This window comes from Hyperolius riggenbachi, chromosome 11 (genome assembly GCF_040937935.1).
Source record: "Hyperolius riggenbachi isolate aHypRig1 chromosome 11, aHypRig1.pri, whole genome shotgun sequence".
In the NCBI taxonomy this organism is placed as follows: Eukaryota; Metazoa; Chordata; class Amphibia; order Anura; family Hyperoliidae; genus Hyperolius; species Hyperolius riggenbachi.
The window spans coordinates 41,912,842-41,925,583 of NC_090656.1; the positions used below are offsets into that span (position 1 = coordinate 41,912,842).

Below are 12,742 nucleotides of genomic sequence, written 5' to 3' on the forward strand. Positions count from 1 at the left end.
ATGATATTTAAATGATGTAAAGACCCAGATATTCAGCACATTCAGTAAGAAGTACGACTGCACTTACCTTCTGTAGTATGAAGCTTTATGGTATTTGATGTTTTTCAGCCAACTACACAAAATCTTGTCGGTTCGCCATAAATTTATAAAAAAAAATATGAGAACCCACCATAATTTAACTGGTTGCCTATTAGTGCCTTTGGTTTAGGCATTGAAACTTGGCTAAACCCCTTGTGCGGCTCTATGGCAGAGGACTGGGTGGCCAGTGTTGTTGCCAAAACTTGGTGTCAGGAAAGGGATTTTCACAAGAGATAGAGGTTAGCTATCAGAATAGGTATTTTTGTTAAGAAGGAGGTTAACATTAGGGGTCAGGAGGAGGCTTTAGCAAGAAGGAGGGTAATGCTATTAATAAATGAGGGCCTTGATTCATCAAGCTGCACTGCTATGCATGCTTTACATAGCAGCGCTCGTTGCTATGTAAGGAGCATGTCTTCCTTGGTTACAAGGGTTGCATACATAGCAAAGCGTGTAACTTTAACTGCAGGCAATCCTGTGAAGTATCGCAACCATGATACTTCACTAGTGATTGCTACTATGTGTTAATTAACATTGGACCACCCGCTGTTAGTTATGTATGCAATGCGCATACCTTAGGAAGGCACTCTCTGTACATAGCAATGAGCACTGCTATGTAAGTAGTGCATAGCAAGCGCGCTCCCTCACCTTAAGCTTGATGAATCAAGGCCAAGGTCTTTTGTTTAGGGGGTAGTTGAAGGATAAGTGACCAATGGGGATGATACAAAATTAGAACCGCTAATAAAACAATATCTATGATCTATTACCCTACACAATCCTAAGCCAAGTAGCTGACACAGACTACCATTGGAGCAGAATTTAAATATAAACCAATGCATCCTTAGCAATCTTATAGATTAATATAGAGAAGATAATGTAGATATGATTGTTGCTGGACTTAACTTGCTAACCAGTTTACCACCCTATTGTTTTTTTTAAGATTATGGCACAATCCCATCTCCAGAGAAACAAAAGAGAGGCTGGAATTACAAGATCCGAGATTTAACTTCTCATTCTTCTGAGTAGCTGGAACATTTCTGTCAGTTTGCAGGTGGTGGGGGGAGATGTAGACTACACTTCCCTCTTCTCCTGCAGTCTGGGAAGGCTAGTATCAGCCACGAGGACTACTGCAATACCAGGCCAAAAAGAGTTCTCGTGAGGGGCTCAGCCTTCTGTGTGTTCTTAATATCCTTAATGCTTGAGCAAAGTTTTAGTCAAAGGGAGTGTATAGTGATTTTTTTCATTTGTTTTAATTGTTTTTTGGTTTAAACTATGAAATAGTTTGAGCTTCGCCTGCTGTAGGGCCCTATCACATTACATGCATATCTGATTATTGAAGCACATGCACTTTGCTGATGAAAAGGTCGCTGGTGCAGCAATGTAAACCTCAGTGTGTGGCGTTCCCAGTATTACGAATGGCAAATGCACTGCATGCTGAATTTTTGGAGCAATGCCGTATAATCCCATTCAATTGGACTTTGCATTTGTAGCAAAAATCAAAGTGCAAACAGGAAAAACGATTGCATTCTTTTTAACGCAATTTAAAGTGTGAACAGCCCTTAAACAATTTTTAAAAAATTATTTTTTGACTCTAAACTAAGTGTAAATAAACATTACTCTATACACTCCTTTTAAGTTGTGCAGATGGAGCTAGGCTTTTAAAGCTAGCCCTACTTTTCTGGGTGTTTTTCTTTTAGTACATGTTGCACTTTAAACATTCTTAAAATTTGTTGCGCTTGTTTAAATGGTATCATGAGATCTTTTGCTATGTGACAAGATTGCACTTTGTGTATACTACTTGTACAGTGTGTTGGGTATTGGGAGTATTGGCAGCTATTATGTTTATGTGAAACTACACAAGTATTACTGTGCTTCTTTTATGTATTTACTGTATGTACAGTTGTATAATGTACTGCTCAGGAAGTTAGCCTTACTATAAAAAGTTCTAGTAGCGCAGTATTGTCTTGGAGCGTATGAAGTGATGACATCATTACACATATGGGCAGGTGTTCATGTATGCAATAGCAGTGCATGGAAAAGTTTAGAAAATATACATACACACTAGATTTTCACCCCCACCCCATGATGTTGGTTGACAATGTATCAGTGGCGTAGCTACAGAGCTATGGGCCCCAGGGCAGATTTTACACTGGGCTCCATCCCCCAACACTTTGTGTATAACAATCAGGTGATACAGACCTAAAAAAACAGTTTTCCAAGGCTTGCCATTGTGTGAGGGAGATGTAAACAGGAAAAGGAGTGGTTCAATAATGATTACCACTATGGGCTGTGGAAAAGGAAGCTAACTTGCATACGTATGTACAGTGCTGCCCATAATTATTCATACCTTTGCCAAATTTTGACTTTAAGTTAATTTATTCAACCAGCAAGTAATTTTTTGACGGGAAAAGACATAGGTGTCTCCCAAAAGATAATAAGACAATGTATAAGAGGCATAATTGTGGAACAAAAAATGTTCCTTAGCTTTTACTTACATTTCAGCAAAAAGTGTCCAGTCCAATATTATTCATACCCTTCACAAACTGTCACAGTCTGTGGGAAAATCCAAATTCCTGTACCAATCGAAATAGTCCAAGCTGTTCTAAAGCATCCTAATTACCTTGATTAACTGGGGATAGCTATTTGAATCAACCCAACAGGTGAAAAACAGCAGCTCTCTGCAGTTGGTTTGTGGACAGTCATGGCTAAGACAAAGGAGCTCAGCGAGGAGTCAGACCTGTGACTACACATTGTGGCTGCTCACAAGTCAGGAAAGGGCTACAAGGCCATTTCTAAATGTTTTCAAGTTCCAGGGGCTACAGTCCAGAGTATTATTAAAAATACAAGATGCTCTGCACTGTGGAAAATCTCTGAGGACATGATCGGAAGCCAAAAGTGACACCTGTGCTGGCCAGGAGAAAAGTGAGAGAGGTGAAATGGATCACCTCCAAGGCCATCCTGGTGAATCTGAGCTCTGCTGGTGGTAATGTCTCAAGGCAGACAATCCAACGGACACTGCACACTGCTGGGTTCCACGGATGCAGACCAAGGAGGAAGCCACTTCTTCAGATAAGGCATACAAAAGCTCACTTACCGTTTGCAAATACTGATCTGGACAAAGAAGAAGACTTTTGGTCTTCTGTGTTATGGTCAGATGGAACAAAAATCGAATTGTTTGGTCACAACGATGTTTCCTTCATTTGGCGTAAAGAAGGAGAAGCCTTCAACCCAAAGAACACCATCCCCACTGTCAAACATGGTGGTGGGAACCTAATGCTTTGCGGGTGTTTTTCAGCCAATGGACCAGGGAACCCATTCACAGTAAATGGCACCATGAAAAAAGAGGAATACATGAGGATTCTCAATTACAACATCAGGCGGTCTGCAGAGAAACTTGGCCTTGGGCACCACTGGAAATTTCAGCATGACAATGACCCAAAACACACAGCAAAAGTGATGAAGAAATGGTTAGCAGACAACAGCATTAACGTTTTGGAGTGGCCCAGCCAGAGTCCTGACTTGAATCCAATTGAGAATCTGTGGAGGGAGATAAAGATCAGGGTGATGGCAAGAAGACCCTCCAACCTGAAAGATTTTCCCCATGTGGCTGGTGAAACACACAAACCTACCCTCCCTCCTCCAACACCATCCCCACATAGCAGAGTAGCTCAGTGGAGCAATGTGATATTTACTTGCTCCAGTGCTGCATTGTGTCTTTTTTGTTCTTCCTGACAACTGATCACTCTATACTTCCATACCTCCAGCTCCCGATCACGTGACATGCATTCAGAGCCTGAGGTATGCAGCATAGAGCATGTGTCTGTCAGACCTGAAGCAGCACTGGAGCATGTAAATATTAAAATGCTCCACTGCACTACTCTGCAGAATGGGGACTGGGCACTCTACAGCGCTTAGTTTGAGAATATTCAATAAATGTTAAATCTTCATAAACAATTTGGCCTGTGACTTAGACTATGTTTTACATTTTGGCCTCTTACGTGATTGAGTTTGACACCTCTGGTTGAGTACTTCCTCCTTCACATCTGGAAGGAGGAAGTATTGGGATGATGTAGAGGGATGTGATGTGCACATGGCAACGCACACACAAATGTCAAGCCCAGTGATTGTTCATTGGAGGAACATGACAGCGCAAGTTGAAAACTATGACATGCAACAAGGTGTTGGACTTGCAATAGACTGTAAACACTTTGTAAGCTCTGTATTACCATTGTACAAACACTATAATGAGCCGCGCTGAAAAACATGGACAGAGAGAGATGGTTGTTAACAGGCGGTAAGGAGGCAATGAAATAGCCACGACTATACCCTCCATCTGAAGGAGCTCTAATTGATTTCCCATTACAAACACAGATGTAAAGGTGAGTCATATGAGTTTGGTTGCCAATTATCACCATATGCCAGCTATAATATACGCATCAATTAAAACTTTCATATAAAGGTTTTTTTAAAGCAACAAGAGACAACCAGTGGAATTTTGAAAAGGCTAAGAAATGCTTAAAATGCCAGTGTATTGGTTTAGGAAAAAAAAACTGAAAAATGTTTTAAGGCACATCCAAACCTTATTTTTATTTATATAGCACCAGCATCTTCCATAGCGCTGTACATAGTCCAAAACAAATAATGGGAGCATACATGATAAGCTCAAGATGCTCCTCTCCGTCTTCTGGCACTTCCCCCTTCTAAACTACTACAAGTCACTTCATCAGTCTTTTGATCTGGTCCAATTGTTCTATCCAGTCCATTGACCAGTCAAGCGACATTTAAATTAGCTGTAATTAGCATTTCAAACATTTTGTCCTCTGTGTGTACAAGGAGTTTGGACGACTTTTTGTTCGAATGACAAATCGTTCAAACATCCAGTTTGAACAACAATCGGGCATAAGATTAAACATGTGTATGCGCCTTTATTTTTCACCGTAACAGTAAGGAGAGCTAATGCATGAGCAATACAAATAAGGTGAGATAAATCATGAGTTAAGTCAGTTAAGGAGAGATAAACCATGAGTTAGGTCAGATAAGAAGAGATAAATTGTGAGTTAATAAGCAAGGTGAGATAATCCAACAGAAAAGCTTTGTGAATCAGCCCTTAGGCGAGTTAACCCCTGCTTACAGAGCCCGAATTCCCCACACACTCTAGGACAATTTTGCTTCTCACTAAATCGATCATACCTGGTTTTAGACATTGACAAAACCATTCATTTGGCCTTTCTTTCACCTGTTTGATCTTAGAAAGCTGATTTTTGGCAGTCTGTATTATTACACCCACAATAATAGGGGCCCCAGTGTAAAATTCAAGGGTCAAGCACAACAGTCAGGCAAGTTGTGTTTTTAAAAGGGAGTCATCAATTTCACCTTCCATATTTGCCTCAGAACAAGATTTCTATAAAATAGGAAGCATATGTCTAATGTGAATGCTGCATGTAGTGCAGATCTTTTATTCTGATGGAGGAAAAGTCAGGTTTAATTGCGGTACAATGCATAGTAGGGTGTAATGGGGTTGTTGCCAGGGCTGTGGAGTAGGAACAAAAATCATCTCCAACTCCTCAGTTTATGAAACCTCCGACTCCAGGTACCCAAAATTGCTCCGACTCTGACTCCACAGCCCTGCACATAACTAGGGTATATTGCTGTGCGGTGTCTTTACTACCGGCAGCAGGTTACCGCGAGTTACACTATTTGTGCGACCTGCAATACTAGAGTACCACAAGCTTTGCTACGTTAATGCGCATTAATAAGGTATTACGAGTACTGCAGGGCGCGCTAATAGCGTAACTAACAGTAACCCGCTGGAGGTAGTAACAGTAATATTGCCTCAGTAACCTGCATCAACTGCAATGTGTGGTAAATGTCAATTTTAAACTGCGGTAAATACATTTTGTCTTTTTTTAACTTTTTTTTTTTTAAGGATATTTTGTGATTTGTGTAGAATGTGCCCATTAACAGTAATGTAAAAAAAAGATCTATTCAATAAACAAGTGTATTTTTCTTGCTGATATTGCTTGTCGATTAAATAAATGTACCACAGTGTTCACAGTGGTTTGTAGTGTAGTGCTGCCTCACTAATAGTTCTCTTACATATTCTACATGAATAGTCAGGGCTGAGCCGAGGCAGAGGTGGGCACTGGCGTACCTACCACAGGGCTGCAGGTGCTCACAGCCCCGGGTGTGGCCATGTTTAGGTGTGCCGCTGTGGTGCTCAGCCACTGTGTTCTTCCATTTGGGACTTTTGGGCAACATTCAGGAAAATAGCAGCAGACAGTGCATGGTACTGTACTACTTCCTGCACTGTATGTAGCACCTCGCCCCCTTCCTGTTTCGTGGGCAATGTATCCCCTTGCTCTCTACACACAGCCTGCTGTGATTGTGCAGAGCAGCAGGGTGAGTAGAGAGAATGATTGCTGTGCTACAGCTGGGACATTAGTAGGAGAGGTGGCAGCGTGTGTTTAGTGTTTCGGAAGTTGACTGTTAGTAGCCATGTGCACTGGCTTCTGTAATACCAGAATGCCCTGGACTATTGATTATTTATCCTGATCAGAGTAATAAATCAACAATGCAGGGCAGTCTGCTATTGCAGAAGCCGTGATACAGGTGCTGATTGCTGACTTTTGTAGTGAGCTGAGAAGCAAGCTCCAGGCAATTTAGATTAGGTTGATTGCAGGTAATCTTATCTCTTTTCCTACAACAAAGTTTTAGATGGCGCTGCTTAATATAAAACTAAAATGAAGCTGAGTACTGCCCACCTGCTGCTTCCCAAATAGAGGTGGGTAACCCCCTCCTTCTCTTTTCCTAGCTCCCCCTCCCTCCCTGTTGTCTTCCACCATGACCCTTTCCTCTTTTCAGATTTCAGTGGCTTCATTTAACAGCATGTTCCGGCTGAACAGCACTGTTGGGAGGTCAAGTCTGCAGTCCTGGTGAGAGGTCTTTCTGCCATTTCTCCTCTCCCACCAGGTTCTCTGTCTTGTGCCTCTACCTCTTCCCCCCCCCCCCCCCCCAAAGCACACAATCGAATCGTACCATAGTCATAGTCTAATGTCCTACCATATAATTATTGTGTATTTATATAGCACTGACATCTTCTACAGCACTGTATAGAGTACAGAGTTTCATAATGGTTAGCTCCGTCCACATTCTGACATTCTGGCGCCCCAACCTGTCAACCCTCCCATTAAAAAATTGGTTGTATTGTATGTGTGTGTGTGTGTGTGTGTGTGTGGGGGGGGGGGGGGGGGGGTTGTCTGTAAATTATCAGCACCAGGTGTCAAATTAGGTACTCCACTGGAGGTGTAGAGGTGCCCAGACTTTAGCTGCAGAACAGCATTTGGTGCCTGTGTCGACCACTCTTATTTGTTTATCACAAAGGAGATGCGGATTCCGGAACTCAGAAACAGGATTCTTTTATTCAAGCACGGTACAAAGTCAAGTTACAAAAGGTAAAAAGAAGTCTGTGTCAACAGCTGTTTCGCATGATCCCGTGCCTCATCAGGACACCCAGACCTGCCCAGTCCTTATCTCCACCCACCTATACACCTAGACTTGGGGGCGGGACTACAGCCCTCAGGTAATGGTGACACCATTAACCCATACAGGGAAGGGCAGTACACACATACAATTCTATTCAGATAAAACCATACTATCTACAAAAAGATGAAATTTCGTTACGATCATTGAACCCCAGATTGCCCAAGGCATTAGTTTTAAATATCAATAGTGCTTCCTTCTGCAATTATAATTTATCAATCAAACCTCCCCTGGTTAGACCTGAGATTTTAAGTAAACCTGCTACCTGTAGACAGTTTGCATCACCATTATGTAAACAATTCACATGAGCTATCATACAGCGTGCTCCCACGCCATTTCTTATTGATCTTTTATGTTGTAGAAATCGGTCCTTGAGTGGCTGAGTGGTCTTCCCTATGTAGAATCTCCCACACAGGCACCAAACGCAATACACCACATTCTTAGATCGATAATTCACACAATCCCTGATCTGCCAGGTAACATCACCTATTTGGACACTTTTGCCTTTTTTAATGTGTTTGCACGCCATGCAGCGGCCACACGGGAAGTTCCCTTCCCATTTTTTCCCACTTAACCAATTTGTGCTTTCTTTCTGAATTGGCTTAAATTCACTGTTAACCAAGGTTTTCCTACCTCTCCTAAAACTAATCCTGGGTGGTCTACTTGCTATCTCTTTGAGGTGGTCATCTAATAACAGGAGATGCCAGCGACTGTGTATTGCCTGCTGGATTTGACGGGACATTGGGGTGTAGTCAAACACAAGGTTGTATCTCCATTCCCCCCTCTTTTTGGGGCATCTAGAGAGTAGTTGTGTTCGTGCCACAGACCTATCTCTCTCCAGAGCCTGATCTATAGATTGAGATACCCTCTCTTAACTAATCGTTCTATAAGATCAGAGGCCTGATTTTCAAATTCTTCTGGATCGGATTATTCCTTTTAAGTCTGAGGAATTGACCATACGGGATGGCATCCTTCCCATGTCTGGCATGGTAGCTATCATAATGAAGGAATATTGTAAGGAGAACAGAGGCGCCAACAGAATAAAATATATCTAAAAACTTTGAAATTCCTCGGGAGGCGGTGGTGGACTCATCTTCCCGAAGCAGACATGATACTGTCGGTTTTAGTACAAACAAATTTATTTATATACTCCAACATACACCTTACAATATCAGCATCCACCCCTGTGGAGGGGTTGAATTCCCTTTCTTCTCCTAATCTACAGAGAGCAACATCTTAATCCTGAGTGAGGACAGGCCTAATCTCCTCACCTGCCTACACAGTGGTTGCCTAATTGGTAACCCTGACATGTGAGTATATCTATCATATACTTTTCCATTTTCCCATCACCCAACTTACTACACTATATTGGGCTCTCGGTGTCCCTTCTTTTTCTTTATCATAATGGAGACTATTGGTGGTAGTGTTTTTTCTGTAGTCCCTAGTGACAAGATGGTAATCTTTCACCTCTATCACAAGGTCCAGGAACTCTACCCTTTGGTCACCAAAATTAGCAACAAACTCCATGTTGATATCATTGGAGTTGATCCACTTAATGAAATTCTCAAATTCTCCTTGGCTACCATCCCAGACAATCAGGATGTCGTCCACGTATCTTTTCCACAAACATAGCGATTTTTTATGGGGGTTAAAGGGGGGCCAGATCACATTATCTTCCCAAACCGATAGGAATAAATTAGAATAAGTTGGGGCTACTGGGGTCCCCATGGCTGTCCCTGAGAGTTGTCTGTACCATTCCCCATTGAATTTGAAAGTATTGTGCTCCAATACGAATTTAAGATACTCACATATGTATTCTGCATATTCTTCAGTTTTCCCAAAATGGTCCAGGACATGGCGTATTGCGCTCAGCCCCTTCCCATGAGGGATCCGACTGTAAAAACTTGCAACATCTATTGTTGCCAGGTGTAGACCACTCCGCCACTCAAGGGACTGTAGAACGTCCATTGTGTCCTGTAAAAGAGATTTCACCGCTCTAAGGCACGGTCTCAGCCTCATACCCAGGAATCTAGACAGCACTTGTTAGTGAACATACCCCCAAAATGATAGGTCACCCAGGGGGGTTCACCATAGTTTTGTGGACTTTTGGCAGATAGTACCAGACAGGGAACCTGGGAAACTCTACAAACATTCCTCGCCCATCTTTTTGGACAAGAAGCCAAGCTCTACCCCTCTCCTCAGGAGGCTCCTTAGTCTTGACTTATCTTTTTCAATAGGGTGCCCTCTCAATTTTTCATATGTTGTGGAGTCTCCAAGCTGCCTGTCTGCCTCTGCCACATACGTCTGCACAGGTAAAATCACAAGATTACCTCCTTTGTCCGTAGGCTTATAAATTAGTAGGTAAACAAGAAAGAGAATTGGCTCTTGGGTGCATGAAGATAAGAAAAATACTTTATTAAGATGTCTGACAAAATTATTATATGCAAAAAAACCACAAAAACACACACTAGCCCTTTTACAATGTAAATACATAAAACCCACTAAAACCAGTACAAAAAATGGGGCTAACCTTCCAAACTACTCCCTGACCCTTTATGAATGGGGCTGCAGTCCCCACTGATCAAAAAAGCTGGCACCAAGATGAAAAAATCCACAGAGGAGGTATAGCAATGTCTGTGCTAGCAAGAAAATGGCTGAAAAGAAGAAAACGTATTCCACTGTGTAGACAGTTCATAAAGCATGAGCACACACTGTTGTTTCAACCCAGTGACCCCCCACTCGCAGGGGTCACTGATGAAGGATAAATTCCTCAGAGATATTATCCAAGCGTGAATATATGAAGATCCTTGATTGTATCAAATGGATAGCTCCTTGGTGGCTGGAACACTGTCATGCACTTCTAACTAACAGCAAACTTGAAGTCCTGTGTTCGCTGCATGTTGTCAGATATGATGATTCAATTTAATGGCAGGTCACTTTTGCCACCAAGGAGCTATCCATTTGATACAATCAAGGATCTTCATATATTCACGCTTGGATAATATCTCTGAGGAATTTATCCTTCATCAGTGACCCCTGCGAGTGGGGGGTCACTGGGTTGAAACAACAGTGTGTGCTCATGCTTTATGAACTGTCTACACAGTGGAATACGTTTTCTTCTTTTCAGCCATTTTCTTGCTAGCACAGACATTGCTATACCTCCTCTGTGGATTTTTTCATCTTGGTGCCAGCTTTTTTGATCAGTGGGGACTGCAGCCCCATTCATAAAGGGTCAGGGAGTAGTTTGGAAGGTTAGCCCCATTTTTTGTACTGGTTTTAGTGGGTTTTATGTATTTACATTGTAAAAGGGCTAGTGTGTGTTTTTGTGGTTTTTTTGCATATAATAATTTTGTCAGACATCTTAATAAAGTATTTTTCTTATCTTCATGCACCCAAGAGCCAATTCTCTTTCTTGTTTACCTACTACATTAATGTTGGCATAGTGCATGAAGATTTTTTTATCATTATAAAAAACTATATAATTATCTTGGCTCCTATTTGACCTCAGCCCCTTACCTCAGAGTTATTGTTTGTGGGCTTATAAATTAGGTCACTGCGGGATTTTAACCAATTTAAGGCACATTTTTCACCTTCTGTTATGTTGGGCTGCTCCACAGGATAAGTACAGGCCCTGACCCCACTCAAAACCTCTCTTTGGAAAGCATCTAATGGGCTGCCAGGGGAGACAGGTGGGGCGAAGGTTGACCCGCGAAGGTAAGTGAAATCACCACCTCCGCGGGTCCCCTCCACACCTCCCCACTCTCCACAAGCAACCCCTCAAGTATAGCCATTGCCTACTCATCCTGGGGACTCAGCTCAAATTCTGGGCTAAACCCCAGAGTACCGATTTCAACTTCACATTTTTTGTTTGCTTCAGCATATTTATTGGAGAAAAACCTGTGCACATTCATTTTACGTATAGCCTCATTGAGATCTGCTTGGCCAGATGGACATTCTAAGATCTCAGGGATAGGGGTCTCCCCCACTATTTCCTGATCCCCTTCCACTGCACTGTTTTCCTTTTTTTGGGATTGTGGACCTCTCCTCCCCCTCCCTCTCCTCTTCCTGCATCTAAAGGGCGCTGACCTACCCCTCCCCGTGCTCCATGACTGACCTCATCCTTAGTTAGACCATTTTCAGACCCAGAGTCAGTAGTCCCAGCTCCTCCCGTAGGCCTGGGATTTTTAGGTTCTGGTTTCCGCCATGTGCGCCTTTGTTCCAAGTGAACACCCTATTAGTGAGGTAGTCCTCTTTGTCCCTTTATTTCATTCTGAATAGGGACCAGTCTTTTTTTCAACTTCCAGCTGGCTGCAAGCATACAGCACTGGCGGTGATCTCATGCAGCTTGCGGGGACCACCTGCTAGATGTGACATGATGCGATTTTACCGGACAATAACCGCACTGCATGGTTATTGCTGACATGTAAGATTAGCAACACTCCCATTCAGTTGCATTTTTGCATCGGAATGCACTTACTCCGGGCAACTGGACCGCTAAACAGCGGATTAAACACACCATTTTGCTATCCATCTGAAATAGGCCTCAGCAAAAGCTTTACATTCTAGTAGTTTTAACAACTACCAGGGACTAAAATAGCACCAGTATTGCATGACATAATAAATGACATAGTGAATGCATTATTTACCTTTACCCAGACAGTGACACTATGGTGGGGTATCTCAAACCCAAGCGTCACCATTATAAATGCAATCTATGCAACAAAATATTATTTATTACAGTATGAGCACATCTTCAGCTGAGACATTCTGATATTTCCGCATCAAGTCTGGAAATAAAGAGTATTAACCCTCAGGAATTCACCTTGTCTTGGCATCTTGTGGCATTTTAGGTAAATCCAATTGAACTGATAGAAATCTGCCAGATCAATCTGTCAGTGTGTGGATGAAATTTGACTTCACTAAAACCCAAGTAATAATGTAGGGCTGCTGTCAATAGTCATTCCCACTTTGAGAAGTGCAGATGGATAGCAACATTACTAGGCCCATCCAACACAATTGGCCCTTTTTTATCAACATTATCCTAAAAATATTATCCAAAATAATAATTTACAGAAAGCCGTGTTGCCCTAGCTGCTGCTGCTGTACAATTCCCCTACTATAGAGGCTG

At 42.2% G+C, this 12,742-nt stretch overlaps 1 protein-coding gene across 3 annotated transcripts in view; it reads left to right on the forward strand.

Annotated features, from left to right (window-relative positions):
* Positions 1–6,068, forward strand: part of NLRC5 (NLR family CARD domain containing 5) — a 336,749-nt gene extending 330,681 nt beyond the window's left edge. For all 3 annotated transcript variants that reach the window (XM_068259606.1, XM_068259607.1, XM_068259605.1), the window contains one exon: positions 1,016–6,068. In XM_068259606.1, the coding sequence (XP_068115707.1) occupies positions 1,016–1,097 (82 nt within the window). In that variant the 3' untranslated portion in view covers positions 1,098–6,068. The remainder of the gene's footprint in view (positions 1–1,015) is intronic.
* Positions 6,069–12,742: the final 6,674 nt, after the last annotated feature.